At 42.6% G+C, this 16,748-nt stretch overlaps 1 protein-coding gene across 2 annotated transcripts; it reads left to right on the top strand.

The window, feature by feature from the left end:
* Positions 1–748: 748 nt before the first annotated feature.
* slc6a15 (solute carrier family 6 member 15) lies at positions 749–16,744 on the top strand. 2 transcript variants are annotated; one of them, XM_067493051.1, is made up of 12 exons: positions 749–906; positions 2,331–2,842; positions 7,032–7,189; positions 7,311–7,437; positions 7,599–7,780; positions 10,752–10,862; positions 12,493–12,734; positions 12,845–13,034; positions 13,302–13,494; positions 13,881–14,040; positions 14,402–14,564; positions 15,430–16,744. In XM_067493051.1, the coding sequence occupies exons 2-12, from the start codon at positions 2,542–2,544 to the stop codon at positions 15,808–15,810; spliced, it is 2,208 nt and encodes a 735-aa protein (XP_067349152.1). In that variant the 5' UTR covers positions 749–906; positions 2,331–2,541; the 3' UTR covers positions 15,811–16,744. The 2 variants fall into 2 exon arrangements, with proteins under 2 accessions (XP_067349152.1, XP_067349153.1); XM_067493052.1 differs by lacking the exon at positions 749–906 and adding an exon at positions 2,214–2,237.
* The last annotated feature ends 4 nt before the right edge of the window (positions 16,745–16,748 follow it).

The following is a 16,748-nucleotide window of genomic DNA, read 5'->3' as shown; positions in this document are numbered from 1 at the left end:
GCAATGTTACACCTTACACTGTTATTTATGGTGGGTTATGTTGTTTCTAGCTATGTTACTTTCTTTATGTTTAAGCTACTGAACACTGCTTTGTTGTCCAGAAAACAGCCCGGTCACCAAAATTGTTCTGGTGCCATTTTAATGTTACATTAAGTGTTTAATGCTTTCAAATGTAATTGTTTTGCCTACAGGTATTCATTTTAATGGCTCTGTTCATTATGATTTACAGGAGCGGTTCTCAATTTAGCAAGATTGAGATGCTGATTCTGTCTCGTCTCGGCCGTATGTTAATTTCTCTTTAGCAATAGGAAGGTATTACGTGATGGGTGACGCGCAAAATAGCGACAATGAGAGAATCTCGCTTTTTCCGGGTTAAATCCGTAAATTCAGTCTGAATTACGTTTTTTTTTTTAAAAATCAAAACTTCAAAAATACACTATTAATTCATCTATATAGTGTCCAGTGAGGTAAAATAGCGTTTATAAACAGTAGCACATTGCGAGCATCAGTGAGCCAGCCCATTTCCTCTTAGTAGTGGAGCGTACCAAATAGAAAACAGAGTGGTTCCCGAATAAATACTTTAGTTTAATCTTAAATCTAAACCATAGTAACACGTAGCTCATTATAAGCACTGTCCTATAGCAGATATTTATCATCTGCATGCGCTGAATTGAGAAGATGCGTCGCCATCGGAGCGTCGGAGGCGGATCGCCTACCCCCCCCCTGTAGAGGTTTATGGTTCGGGCCGACATTTAGAGAATAAGCAACCGCATCTGTAGCCTCACACACCGGCCGGATTGTTTCACCTAGACAGAAGTGAGGATGTCTTCCCCGTGCATGTGCTCTCACAATTTCATTCCTTGAGACGAATCGTTTCAGAAAAGGAAAGGCTGCTATTCCACACAGGTGAGTAGCGTCCGCAGCATCCTCGATGGGGTTTGTTGCGAGGGCGTGTGCGTGTGCGTGTGTGTGTGTGTGTGTGTGTGTGTGTGTGTGTGTGTTGTGAGGCTGACAGAGGTGCCGGTGCGGAGAGTGTGGCCGGGAAGTGAATGATGAAACACTTCACATGAATGACATAAAGACCTGGCGGTACATTCATTTATGCGCATTTCTTGGTGAACAAATTGCGCCCCGGTACAACAACGATCCACATGGACCCAGTGTGACACGTTGGCTTAATTTTTATTTATTTATTTTACATGTATGTTACAATACATACATTTCTCCATCCGCATTCTCTTATTTTGCGCCGACGCGCGTCTCGACTCATCATCCCAGAGTCATGTACAGACGCAAAAAAAAAAAAAAAAACCGAAAAAACAGGTAAAGCGTTGTTATAATTGTGCGGCCAGTCCTCCCCAGCCTAAACACACCTTACACTCTGTATGATTATCCAGATTTCCATTCACAGCCTGCAGAGTAATGCAGTGAAGGTTACTCAGCATCCTCCGCGATGCGTTTGGCTGATGTGCTGCCGTTCAGTGGTTTACGAAACGACGGCCTTCGCCTCATACAAACCAGGCTAATGTGCACGCGGCAACAAATCTATTAATCACTTAATCCGCTGATCGGTGCAGTGCAGGAGGCATGTTGTGTTTGTGCAGCATGTGGTCCCACGGTAACGCGCTCATGCGTTTTATTGCTAAATGCCTGTTTAAGCTGTGGATGCAGAAATTAAAAGACGAGGATGCTGCGCACCTTAAACCGACTGCTAGTGGATCGTGTCCACACCCTCGAGTCTTTCCCACTGCACCTAATGGCAGAGGCTATAGTATTAATTAAAGCAAACACCATCTGTCATGGTTTCCCCACATTTTCATTCGGGGAAAATCCGTATGTCTGCTCGCCTTCGTGTTTTTCCTTTGAAACGTGGATTTCCTGTCATATTTCAGGGGTTTTCCCATCCAGGGGAACCGCTGCGAGAGGCAGTGTTTGGGTTCCTATGCAAATTGCCTCAATTATTCAGGACTGGAAATGTGATAGTCTCGGTACGTGGAGCTGTCACTGTTCCTTACACCAGGGTAATGTTCCCAGCCCCCCCCCACAGTACACTGACTGACAACAAAAGGAGCAACATTCATTGATTCTGTTGCGTGTGCCAGACATGTGATTGCAATGTTAGAAATAACTTTGCCCCTCTGGGTTGGGACAAAGCTGAATCTGATTGGAGTTATCCCACCAGATAAGACAAAACAATTTGTGAATGAGTTTTGGGGAAATACAAAAGCGATCATGCTGTAAATTGTCTTTTTCATCTTGTCATCTAGGTTTAGAGTCATTTTCATCTCAGATCTTTATGTTTGTGAAATGTTTCCTCCTCTGTTTCACAGATATTTGGTGATGATGAGGAATTAAACCGGTTCCTGATCACTCAACCTCTACAAACTGTCTCAAACCCCACAGCCGCTTGAACCCAAACACATCATCACTTGCAGCTTTGAACTAACGTTAAAAAAGTGACTGTTCATAGACGTTGGCCCTGCTCTTCCAGCCTGCCAAACAAAAAGACTTTGCACCCTTCGGCCTTGTTTGCTTTGTCAAATGCCCAAAAACAGTAAGGCCGTCAAGAAAGAGCTTGACGACGATGTCACAGAGTCTGTCAAGGACCTGCTTTCCAATGAGGATGCCTGCGATGACTCCTTCAAGAAGACCTCGCTGATCGTCGACAACCATGAAGGGGAAGGGAAAGAGTGCGACGTGGAGGAAGGTGGCTCGGATGGCGAGGAGGAGGAACGCCCAGCGTGGAACAGCAAGCTCCAGTACATCCTGGCCCAAGTTGGCTTCTCTGTAGGTCTGGGCAACGTCTGGAGGTTCCCCTACTTGTGTCAGAAGAACGGAGGGGGTGAGTTAGACCTAACCGAAGTGCCACTGTGGCTTTTTTTAGTCGTAAAACTGAAACTGTAAATACAGCTTACTGCACAGATAAAACTGCTAGTGGGACCAGAAGAGCAGGTGATGGTTGGTCCAGGGTCGCGAGGTCTGCAAAGTGTGAAATATCTGAGCCAACAGTTTGGGTGTTCATGTTACAGGTAGCCTGTGTTTTCTGGTAAAGCCTAACCAAACCAGACAGAAGGTGTAATAAAAATGGAATTATCATTTGAAGGGAGTGTTAAGGGCAATAGAACGGAATCCAGCTGCTACATCAGTGAGATTAGTTTTAACCTGTTAACCCAGCAGGCACTTCGCATATGCTGACATGCAGACAGTTGTCATGAACGTGACACCAGGGCCTTGATGTACATTTTCATTAAAGCAGCATTACAAAGGTGAGCTACTAGCAATGTTTCAGACTATCTGACTGAAAAAAGAGAGCGTAAAGATCCGGGTCCAACACATCTGTGTACTTTGTTCGTGTTATTTCAGAAGACAAATGGCGACTAAAGAAACCGTACGAGCAATGTGCAGATAATTTATCCTTGCTAATTTTCTGTCCGCTTAACGGAGAGTTTGAATGTTTACTACCCAGTGGTGGATGAAGTCCAAAAAAACTCTTAAGTAAAAGTACAAATAAACTGAAAGAATGATATACTCCAGTAAAAGTACCCACTGAAATTTCTATTAAAGTAAAATTAAGTACCTGATTCATATTTTACTTAAAAGTATTAAAAGAAAAAGTACTTTACTAGCTTTTCCACAGACACATTATTTATTCCTTTTAATAAATGTGAATATCAAAGAAAAAGGAAACATCTGCATATAAGAAGATCATATGTATCATCAGGATGCAACATCTGGGCGCTGAAAACACTTCATGTCATGGTTAGAGTGCACTTCTACGAGATGGAGATGAAGAGTAGACCTCAAGTTCCTCTCAGTGACCTTCAGAGTCACCTGACCTTCTGTTGCTGTGCAGTCTGCAGCATTTCATACACATACAAATGTGGGACACTAAATATATAAGTTAATAACACTGCTGTCGACAGCCAGGAGATCGTTATCTGAGCTGTTCAGCTTCTTTTCATTTCCCACAATGCATTTAAATGAGCAGTACTTGACATGCCCACTACAGAGTACTGTTGTGATCCAGTGAGGACTCGCTGCAGGATTTACACACACACACAATGTGGCGTAAGATGACTATAAGGTGCTGCACTTCCCACCTGGAGATAATGCAAAGCCGCTGATTCGATGAAGCAGTCTGAGACAGGTTGGCCAGACAGGACAGAAGCTCTTTTTATCACATGAAAGTGCTCCTGATTGAGTTCAACCTGTCTAAAAACCCAAGGAAATGTCACATAAGTACTCTTGGCACATAAGCAAACACTAGAAGAAGTTTTGTTGGACCCTTCTTTATTTTTGTCTTCTGTTGACTTTTCATTAGTACAATGTAAACTTAAAAAGTACTTAGTACAGGGTGGACACTGTGCAGCAGGGTTGAGCTACAGTAGAAGTACGACCTCAAAATTACAAAGTACATGCTCTGTACATGTTTCCACTTCTTAAAGATGGTGCTGCTTATCAATCACACATCATCACTTTGTTGATTTATATTTGAATTGAGAATTTGCATCTGCATAGTAACTAGTAACTGAACCTGCCAAATAAATGTAGTAGAGTAAAAAGTACAATAGTTTCCACCTCTTAACCATAGTGGAATAAAAGTTGAAGAAAAGTAAAATGGGTGATTCTTCACTACAACGCGCGTTATTGCAATAAATATTGATTTCTTTGATCATTCAGCTGTGTATATATATATATATATATATATATATATATATATATATATATATATATGGAGAATCTCTCGTAGATATTAGAGGTGAGGGATAAAGTCAGGGTGGGCTTCTTCGCAGGGTAGAGTTAGAAAGCTGAGGAGGCCTAGCTCCTCAATTGTGTGTGTGTGTGTGTGTGTGTGTGTGTGTGTGTGTGTGTGTCCACAAACATAGCTGTACAAACAGCAGCAGGGGTGCAGCTCAAATCACAACCTCTCCCTCGACCCTGTCATGTTTTCAGGTCTGTTTTAAACAGCTCTGGTCATCCTGCTGTGTTCAGCTGTAATTAGATTAGACGGTCCGATCTGGGACTGGAGTGTCTGTGTGTGCGTGTGTGTGTGTGCGTGAAAACTCAATAGTCAGTTTTCTGTCGTAGATGGAAAAAGAATAACAACAGTAAGCCGGCGTATAAGACGAGGCCTGATATACATAAATAAAATATTTAATAACTTCTTCAGATTTAGAATAAAAAGCCCTGCAGCCTGGTTACATGCATGGTAACGCTAACTCCCCAGGTTTGACTTCGTGTCAGAGAAAAAGGGGCTTGTGAAAAAGAATGTTTAGAAGGTGAGCTTTAAAACTAATTGCCTTGCGCCAATGATCCCCGGCCATAATCACATTTACATAATATTTTTGTGATCAGGTGGAAATTCACGTTCTTTGTACTGAAAGGTCACCTGAAATAGTTGTGACGTGATCACCTGACTCTTCATTTAGCTCCATCTTCAGAACAGAAAATCACTTGTGGCTCAGTTGGTGCAGAGTGTTGTCCACAGGGATCAGAACCTCACAAACTCTGTCATTGTAAATGTGTAATTAATGCAGGGTCTGAATATGGATCTGGATCTTTCCAATTATACACATCTAAGCCATAACCTGCTGTGGATGTGTTTCATTTGACATGATGAATAATTCCTCCTTGCTCATGCCACATAAATGTGTGTGTGTGTGTGTGTGTGTGTGGGTGGGGGGGGGGGGGGGGGGGGGGGTAAAAAGCAACCCATAGAAATTTCACTTTTAGGAACTTTTATTTTAGGAAAAGATGAAATGCACTCTTATCTGGCTGTTTGCTTTCTCCCATCAAAGTGTTTGAACATCCGAGGCAGACTTTCGACAATGGAGACCAGCGGGGTTTTGATGCCGACTGATGTCAAAGCCTCTTCCCAGAATGAACTGTGAACCTGTGAACCACAATTAGACATGTTATTTTTAGAAAGCAGTTAGTCTACTGTACATACACAAACACGCGCACGTTAAAACAACACATCCCATCCAAGCCAGACCTGGGAGGTACAGCAGGACTCAGGAAAGGAGCTGAATGAACGTCCCGACGCCGGATGAAACAACAAACTCTGTTGAATGTGGGACAATACACCTATGACTGAAGTTTGCAGGGACTCATATCAAACGTTACTTCAATGCACCTCGTATCACTTTTGGCGTTTTGGGCCCCCGGGGGGCGAATGGGCTGCCATCAGTGAAATGATGCAATGCTTTTTTAACATTGCGGTAGTTGAAAGCCCTGAAACCTTCACAGAAACGCCCACAGGAACTTTCATTTCACGTGAACTAAAACACACTTCACTGCAGCGTAGATGTAATGGGGAAACAAAAGGCTTATTTGAAAATCATCATGTGCCTTGGCAGTGTCACTGTCACAAGAGATGCTGCCCCCCCTCCCCCATATTCTGTGGCAGTATGCCATTACAGCCTGTCTTAATGTTAGTCATTCGCCCTCAAACCCTAATTTTAGAGAGGAATGCTCTGTCTGTAATGTGTCTCGAAGTAATCCCACTGTAATTTAGGTAATTTCAGACTTCAGTATCTTCTCTTCGTTTGCACAATTATTTGATTGCACCACACACCATGTGTGTGTGTGTGTGTGTTTTAGGGAGATAATGAGGCAGATAAAGAGGCCGCTGTGTGTTTTTATATGCTTTTAGGCAAATGTGTCACCATCAGGGGAACATTAAGTAGAAGTATACTTAAAATTTAAGAGGCTGCTGTGATTGTGCTTGTTTGTGAGTTTGTGTATAGCATGTGGCAGATGGGCTCAGTGGCGGACTCAGTGTCTAAGGGGCAGTGGCAAATTTAAAGGGCACCTGTTCGCAGCAGAAATCCCAAGAACTCAATACTCAAGTAGAAAAACAAGTGTTTGGTGAAATACTGGAATAAAAGTAAAAGTAGCCTCCTGTAAAGTACTGCAAAACTGTATTTAGGCATAGTATTTGAGTAAGTGTACTCCGGCCCATTAGAGAACACTTTATCCTGCTTGTAGTATCTGATGTAACTCACAGTGTGCATTGTTTGGACTGACAGGAGCGTACCTGGTGCCCTATCTCATCCTGCTGGTATTGATTGGCATCCCGCTGTTCTTCCTGGAGCTCGCTGTAGGACAGCGGATCCGCAGGGGCAGCATCGGGGTGTGGAACTACATCAGCCCTCGGCTGGGGGGCATTGGCTTTGCCAGCTGTGTGGTGAGTGTTTACAAACCGCAATGCATTTAAAGTCAATCCAAGTTCTCTCGATTCATCACATTCTCTGTTCATGGTTCTGGTCTAAGTCATATTAAGTCACTTTGCTACCTTTTTCCTGCAGGTGTGTTTCTTTGTAGCTCTCTACTACAATGTCATCATCAGCTGGAGTCTCTTCTACTTCTCCCAGTCCTTTCAGCAACCTCTGCCTTGGCATGAGTGCCCACTTGTCAAGAACACGACCAGTCCATGTACGACAGCGTCACAACCCAACCTATTAAGATTAGATTCACGAAAGTCAGTGGTGCCACCTGTGGTCCCTGCATCCTTTAGGAAGACGTGAATGCTTTTGCCGTGTTCTGGAAACTACATACAGTTTGGTGACATTGATGTGCTGCTATTTTGTCCACAGATGTGGTGCCAGAATGTGAGAAGAGCTCGGCCACCACCTATTACTGGTACCGCCAAGCCCTGGACATCTCTAACAGCATCTCTGAGGGTGGAGGACTCAATTGGAAGATGACCGTGTGCCTGCTTGCTGCCTGGTCCATGGTTTGCCTCGCCATGATTAAGGGAATCCAGTCTTCTGGCAAGGTATATACGCTTCGATTCCCTGTTAGCAGTTTTGCCTCTTGCACCAGTTTTTAAAAAATGACTTTAAGAAGTAGGAAATTTGGAAACTAGGTTGTTAAGAGTGGAAGGGGAAATTGGGTCACAAGAGGTTGTCTTCAATCTTGGCAGCTTGGCCCAAATACCTGCTCAAATATCCCTCTTACCCTGGAAAATGGGAAACTGTGCCGGAAACACAAGGTCATTTCTTGCCTAGTGGTTTAGAAAATCGTCTCTCACACATAATTAACTCACTTAAAGGTGGAAGCTTATGCGCTGGATAAGCCACGACATTAAATCCACATGGTGGTTTTAACGTTATAGTGGACAGGGATCAGCTTGGGCTCTCTGACTGCCTTGCACCTTTCCCATGCTTGACCTCTGTGCACCCAGTTGGTAAAACATCTGGATGCCTGGTCTAGACACACTGCAGAGTGATACATCTTTCTAATGATACCGTCTCAGAGCTCACGTGAATGTGTTGTGTGCGTGGGATATCTGGCCCGGCTTTTTTTTTTTGATTTAAGGATCAGGCCAGAGGTTGGCGTTTGCTTACAAACTCACCCTGGTCCTTTCCTCGTCCTACAGGTGATCACTGCCTCATATCATATGACCAGCATTAACCAGTGTGCTTGAAGGTCAGAGTCAAGCCTGTGCTAATTGGAAAAATTGTTGCATTTTTAATCTTCCCAGACTGAGCTTTGATGCGGAAGTCATTTGATTTAGGTATTATCCTCACTCCAGCTGGGTTACAACAAAGGTTCACTCTTAAGATTCAGTGAATTTAATAGGATAAATCTTTGTAATAGTGCCAACTGAGAATGGGCTCTACTCTACTTTCTCTACTCTACTTTCACTGTCTTTTGCAGCCAGTGAAATGTGGTGATGGTGTGTGGATGTTGTCTTTCATACATGCAGCACTGAGGATGTGGTCTTTAGATTATTAAACACTGCAACAAACAACATTTGAGGTTAAAAGCATCATCACGAATAGTCTACTAACTACAGCCGTGTCGTTAGACTGTATCATTAGCTTCTGGAGGCGGTGTTGAAAACTGGGCTGTGACCATCTAATGCAGATTTTCTGCCGTCATCCAGACCTTTGTGCTTGGCTGACCCCTTTGCTTTTGCGCCATTTCACCCCAACAGCCATAGACAAGATGGAAATGTTCGACAGCAGCGATATTACCACCCAAGCTACTAGTGAAACTTTGCAGTTTTAACCAGATGGTCTTCCAACTACCCGAGTGGCCTTTCGAGTCGGTCTAGAGTAGAAATGGGCATGAACTTGCCCTGGAAGGGGCCAACTTGAAGTGTCTTTGAAGTTTAATCGGCACTGTGAGGCACAAAAGAATATTGATACCCTTCCCACCCATGTTCACACAAAAGCCTTTTCCAAGGAATCTCCCTACTGCGATCTACATTTGTGTCCCGTTTGTGTGTACGGGGGTGCATGAAAGGATCAGAGAGTTTGGGGTTGCCATGGTTACATGCGCGCTATTGGCTTGACTGTCAAGAGTGTGGCCAAAAAAAAAAAAAGGGGGAGAGGGTGGGCAATGTTGGGTGTGATTGGGAAGAGAGAGGGGGAGAAATTAACTGAAAGGATCCAGAGTAGCTAAGCATCCATCAAAGTAAAGTTTGTTCCCGGAGATTCTCAGTATACGACCTTCAGATGAAGCACATGCTGTTTGAATTTTTTATAACCAAATGATTAAAAAAAAAACATAATTCTGTCGATTATCACAAAAATGGACTGTTTGGCTTTGTGCTGACTAGGTCTGCAGCTGAGAGAAACATGAAGCATTAATTATGATGGACATGAAATTTGCGGAGCATCGCTTGAAAATCTTAAATAATAAATGCTTCATACGATGGTTTTGAGTTAGTAGTGTTCAGTTTTGTTACAAAAAGGCTTCTTTGATTCTTTTCTGGTCACTACACAACCGGGGTAGTCCCCAGCGTGATTTATTTTTTATTTTTTTTAATCCCATAAGAGGAGGAACATGATTGTTTTTTGAAAGCAACATGCAGTAAGCAAATCCCTAACTGAACCACCAACTAGGAATCAAAGCTGCTTCAGGGAGTACTGTCCCTTTCTCTTTAGGATGAGACATTATGTCATCTCCATCAGAGCTACACGAGGACCACCATGTAGGAGACGCAGTGTGTTTGAATCACCAACTGGGCGTATGACTCAATCCCGAGCCACCTCCCCAGTGTCTGCGCCCACAGCCCACTGTTAGCCCAATAAACGCACGTTTTACAGCGCAGCGGCTGACTCAGGCCTTCAACCCTGCTCTCAGTCTATAACCGCCACCTTGTTTGCCCTGAAAAGGGTTAATCATGTGCAGTGCTGAACAAGAAAATATGTGACGCCCAGTGGCTGATTAGCATGAGAAAGGGAAAAAGGGGGTCTTTCAAAGGCCCAGCAGCCACCGGTTCTTGCCTGAGACTGTGCTGACATTATTGCATTGGTGTATTCAGTCATTTCAAATATTTTAACGTTTAAAGCGTGTCCCAGATGTCACCGCTAGACAGAACAGCACAGCTATCATCCTCTTTTCGGTGCAATTTGACGACCCTGTGAAATTAGCGTGATCAACGCTGCATAGATAATAGGGCACAAACACACTTTATTATCTGACAAACAGTTTTCCGACAGCAACTAAACAGCACTTAACTTCCCCTAATGGCCCAGAACGTCGAGAAGCCTATAATAAGTGGCTCTGAGTGAGACATAACGTACATCATGGTGTGGTCTACTTAAGTCTTTGCTGGACTGTGAAACTAGGTCAGTGCCACATTTTGAAGATCTTTAGAGACATTGCTCCTCATGGCTTCATGTAAGCCAGCACAGCAGTGGACCACAGTCTAGAAGCAAACAATAGAAGTGGCATCTTGTAATGTGCAGAGTGAGATCACTGCTGTTGTAGCACAGTGTCATGTCTGCTTGCAGGTTATGTACTTCAGCTCCCTGTTCCCGTACGTCGTGCTGATTTGTTTCCTGGTTCGCGCTCTGCTCCTGAAGGGCTCCATCGATGGGATTCGCCACATGTTCACACCCAAGGTAATGCATAGTTCATCAAAGTGTTTAAGTGTTTAAGCACACATCCCAGCAGCAGTGCTTCATTTTTTCTTAAAAAGCATTTTACATTTGTAGATCTGCCAAATATTGTGTAAATTAATAATAATAACTCCACCTTTACCCACAACATAAAAATTATTCATACATATGAACGCATTAACAATAATATTCAGATATGTTACAATTTAAGATCTAACAGGCTCATTCTGCATAATGACTACGTGTTCTTTTCATACTTTAAATACAATGTGCTGGTTATACTTATGTCATATCATATGTTTTGCTACTTTTACTCAGAAATGTAATACTTCTACTCTAACCCTGCAGAGACTAGTAAGAATGAAAGAAATGTAGAAACTCATTTCCTAAATTAAATATTCCCTGTTGAATTCAACCCACCACCCACTGTGTAAAAAGGTGTCTCAAGTCGAAATATTAAATATGTACTGCAATAGGCTGGCTCCCCAGCAGCAACAGGCCAATAGCAGTCTGTATCGACGTGTCGCCATGGAAACAGGAGATTCTGAGGCTTTATGTAACCCACCAGCCAAAGATGCTCATTCACAGAGCGTCGGTCTTGTCTCGTGTGTCGGCTTTGTCTCGTCTTCTGACATCTTATGGCTTCGATCGCCACGTTCAGCCGCCACCTTTAGTGAACCTGCTGAACTCAAAGTCCCGCAGTGAGAAAACTTAGAAAACTATCGACAGTTAGTTGAATGTATCAGAATGAATGTATCTGATTAAAAAAATACCAGATAAAAAGAATGAATTGTGTTAGAAATGACAGTGTGAGTCACTAATGAAGATTATTAGATCATACTTTCAACTTTATAACATATCACATCAAGCAGCCAATCATCACACTAGAGCTGCAGCTAGCCTATGTTTCATATTTGACATTGTGGTGTCATCTATGCATGCAGGCATTTTCTGGCCCTTTACTTCTCTCGTAAAGGTTCACAGGGGGCTGAAGTGAGCGGATGCCGCCTGAAATGTGCCATCAAAAATTAGGCTCACAATAACTTTTGCATTGAGGGGCACTTTACTGATTAGACATCTTATCGACAAGAAAATGACCCTACGCATTTACTACAAATCGAGTAAAAAAATAAATAAATAAGCCTAGTTACCCCCAACTTAAAGTTGTCTGACATCATATCAATGAAGACGCGTAGATAAATGCCAGATTGGAAGCGGGAACCTCCAGGCAACCAGATGGATGATCTACCACCTAAACCACATCCGCTCTAACAAAGTATCTCCGTAAAAATGTAAACATACAAATACTTTCAATGCTGCGCGTTTACTCTTTATTTATGAAAATGTCATAAATGACGGAATTTGTTTGCGCCATAAAATGTATTTAATTTCGGTAGCCAGCTCTACCTGTAACTGAGGATTTACTTGTTAATCGATATAAGTTAGTGTTAAATTGTCTGAAGTTTTTAAAGAGATCGCTCTATAGGAAAATATTGATCTACCTGGATTTGTTTTGTGATTGTGTTCACCACCATATACACGTTATTTTTGTATATTAAAATAAACATTTCTTAATCAATAGCCCCATATGTAAATGCTGACTGTATTTTTGGACTCTATATTGTGTTTTCAGCTGGAGATTATGTTGGAGGCCAAGGTGTGGCGAGAGGCGGCAACACAGGTCTTTTTTGCACTGGGTCTTGGCTTCGGTGGCGTCATAGCCTTCTCCAGCTATAACAAGCGGGACAACAACTGCCACTTTGATGCTGTTTTGGTGTCTCTCATCAATTTCTTCACCTCTGTACTGGCCACGCTGGTGGTGTTTGCTGTGCTCGGTTTCAAAGCCAACATCATGCAGAGCAAATGTATCGGACTGTGAGTACAAGCTTCTTCCCACACTTTGATGCGAAAGTTCACGCGTGCGTGTAACTCAAAGTCCAGTAGTTATAGTCATAGTTATCAGTAACTTGTGCTTGTTTTTGTAGGAACACTAATAAGATTGTGGCCTTGTTGGAGAATAGCACTGAAACCCTGACCATCCATCACATCAACCTCACTCAGAGTAGTCAGGTCAGTGTGGAAGACTACAGTAAGCTTTTGGCAATCATCAAAGGGGAGAACAAGTTCGCCGACCTGGGGCTGGAATCCTGCACCATTGAAGAGGAGCTCAATAAGGTACATGCCAAAACCAAAACATGCAAGAGGGTCCAACCACCATGTGTTTAAATTTGCTGAAAGACTTTTTCACTTTCTTGTCGAGAGTTGATGAAAGATGAGATGAAAGAAAACGTGGATGAATTGATAAATGATTTCTGCGTTCATTTCCCAATAAAAGCTTTAGGAAACAGATCAGATGATAAGTGTCCATTATAAATATATAAATAAATATTTTTTTTCCAATTCCTGATTTATTTAAGCTCTCCTCCTTTCCCCCACCACCAGGCGGTCCAAGGCACGGGCTTGGCCTTCATTGCCTTCACAGAGGCCATGACCCACTTTCCAGCCTCGCCCTTCTGGTCCGTCATGTTCTTCCTCATGCTGGTTAACCTCGGCCTCGGCAGTATGTTCGGCACCATCGAGGGCATCCTCACTCCCCTGATAGACACTTTCAAAGTCCGCAAGGAATTTCTTACAGGTTAGAGATGACGGTTAATCACACATCCATTCTTTAGTCGTAGTGAAGTGTATTATAGGAAGAGGTGGTTTTAATGCTTTGGTCACCACATTCGTTGTTAGATTGGATGGCCAAAACATTAGAACCACCTCTTCTAATAATGTAAACTACTACCACCCACTATGATCAAAATAATAAACACGTAGTAGAATTTTCACCTTTCTGACAGTTTCAACCTAAAAACTGGGAAATTCTAACATTGTAAAAGTAGCAATCATTTTAGAGCCATTGTATTTGATTGAATTAATCTGCACAGGCGGTCATAATGTTATGCCAGGTATAATGTTATGCCAGGTCAGGGTATATATGAGTACGTACAGTAACTACAAAGTGCCTCTCTCCTGCAGTGGGATGCTGTGTGTTGGCCTTCTCCATTGGTCTCCTGTTTGTTCAGCGCTCAGGGAACTACTTTGTGGCAATGTTCGACGACTACTCGGCTACTTTGCCTCTGCTTTTAGTGGTCATACTGGAGAACGTGGCAATCGCTTGGTTTTATGGGATTGATAAGTAAGAACACGGCATCATCAGCATATTGGCTTAACCTTTGTTAATAGGTTACTGATCACATTAAAACAATTGGCCTTTAGCTCCCACATGAGCAAAATCCAACCTTTCAAAAGCCTTAAAATACACAAAGAGTCACATAATCTATCTTCATTCACAAGCTTAAACTGAAACTGGGTTAACATGAAACCTTTGCTTGCCATATACCACCATTTATGGGGACAAAACACTTAGAAGACGCACTGTTTGAATGAAGCTATGAAGATAAAAATGAAAACAAAAACAAAATATATACCTTTTATTGAGAATTCTTTACCACAAACTGATCTCATCTCTTGCTGCTTCGTTACCACCACTCACTCAGATTCTTTGAAGACTTGAAGGACATGTTGGGCTTTACCCCGTATCGTTTCTACTACTACATGTGGAAGTACATCACACCCATCCTGCTGCTGGCCCTCCTGTGCTCCAGCTTTATCCAGCTGACCATGACACCACCCAGCTATAGTGCCTGGATACAGGAAGAGGTGAGTCCACGTCTCTGGCTTATTTACGCCCTAGGAGCAGAGATCAATGGGGTGGAAGTTCTCACACTCGGTAAACCTGGAACAACTAAAAAGCAAATTGAAAGGTTTCAAGTAAGTGAGGCGGTAGCTGAAAACCGAGGGGGGAAAAGACAAGATTCACTGATAAACACGTGTTTTTGTGTCTTCTAACCCTTAAACAATCAACAGGATGTGTAGTCTACCATTCAGCCATTGTAGCACCTGTTTGATCACTTCAAAAATTACCTAGGACCTTTTTTAAAACTTACTTTGTTGGGAAAGGCTAAATGCAGCTAAGCCTCCCTGCTTGTGCTCCTTAAAGGACGACTTAACTGATTTTTGAGCTTGCTTCATTTGGTTCTAGTTTGGGTAATACAATAAATGGCATTTAACTTCCCTTTGACCTCCCTATATTAAAATATATCTCTACTTCTTTTGCCTCCAGGTGACATCACTTGGAGTAATCTTCAGTTCAGATTATGTCATCTTGTTGCTCACACTACAGAGTTTATATTCATGATCAACCTGCTTTTCCAGAGCTCCTCCAGATGACATCATCTGAACACTTAATGATGAAAAAGTCCTCCAGGTGATGTCATCCAGAGGAGTTTTTCAGCTACAAGCAGAGAAATATTTTAGTGTAGGGAAGTTTAAAAGCATTAATGTACATTTACACCCTAAACTAAAGCCATAGAATGCAAGTTGACACTAGTTAATATTTGGGAATAAAAATCTTTACAGAGTATCGTGTGCCACTTGAGACGGCAAAATTCATATTTATTATGAAGGTCCAGATATTTAAGGCCCCAGTCTAAAACTTGATGTCCTTTCTCTTGATGTCCATCAGGCCAAAGAGCAGACAGTAAATTTCCCAACGTGGGGCATCGTGGTCTGCATCTCCCTGGTGGTGATGGCCATCTTGCCTGTGCCCGTAGTCTTCGGCCTGCGCTACTTCAACATCATTGACGAGAAGACCAGCGGCCTTTCCACTGTCTCCTACAAGAAGGGCCGCATCATTAAAGAGACCGCCCAGCCAGGGGAGGATGATGACACAAGCCTCATCCAAGGAAAGTCGCCCAGTGAGGCGCCTTCACCGATGCCCGGTAACAGCATCTACCGCAAACCGAGCAGCAACGGCGCTCCAGATGTAAACACCGCACCCAATGGTCGTTATGGTATTGGTTACTTGATGGCTGACGTGCCGGATATGCCCGAGTCAGACTTATAGACTGACAATAATAGTAACCCTACACGGCCACAATGGCTGGCCACTCCTCCCCTTCTCACCTGTGTGTATTTAGTTGCTTGTATCATCCATGTATATTTCACTTGTATTGTATATTCTTTGTAGATATCATAGCTGCTCTCTAAGTGTTGTCACTGAACCTTATATGACCTTGTACCTTGAGAAACGCTGTGGGAATAAATGTCATCCTTGTCTGACCCTTCACCCATTTAATTTGAGGCGTCCCAAAGTCGTCATCTCCTGCTCCTTCCGACCTTTGCTTACTCCTCCTTACTGATCCTGCAGGAGAGACAGGTGTAAGCAATAAGGTGAACCATCCACCAGGCCTACTTGAACAAGAATCTGCAAAGAGGAGTCTGCAAAGGAGCAGGTCAGGGGATGAAGAGGTGGTCTGGGGGGCAGCTTAAATCAAGCCAACTTTGAGTCCTGCTGTTAAAAAACAACAAAAAAACGGAATTGCTGGCCAACAAGTATTGACAGTAGTATTGTAGCTGCACAGGATGGTGTATGAATGCAAGTCTGAAAAGACCTTTCTAGGTGGAAGTAAAGGTCAGTGTGATTCAAACAGCAAAAAGAATGACTCCCATGACTGTTTGAGACAAGTGTGCCTAAGTAATTTATATTTGTTTATAGAATACATGATGTATGTTGTGTATGTATGGTATTCTGTAAATATAATATAAATATTATAAATATATTTATCTTGATAGTTTGATAGATATCAGAACACTGTTTTTAAGGTTCAGAAGCACTTCAAGCCCTTAACTCATTATCTGTTTTTTTTTTTTTTAACTAATGTGTTGTCGATGTTCAGTAGGACCAAGTCCTACTTGTAAATAACTTTTTCCATGAAATGGCTTCAAATGCAATGTCTTTTTCCCCCCATCATGATTAAAGATCAATTCATACCCTGAAACTGT

This window comes from Channa argus, chromosome 23, assembly GCF_033026475.1.
Source record: "Channa argus isolate prfri chromosome 23, Channa argus male v1.0, whole genome shotgun sequence".
Classification (NCBI taxonomy): domain Eukaryota; kingdom Metazoa; phylum Chordata; class Actinopteri; order Anabantiformes; family Channidae; genus Channa; species Channa argus.
Note: the sequence above shows the minus strand (reverse complement) of the source record. Positions and strands in the feature narration are given on the sequence as shown.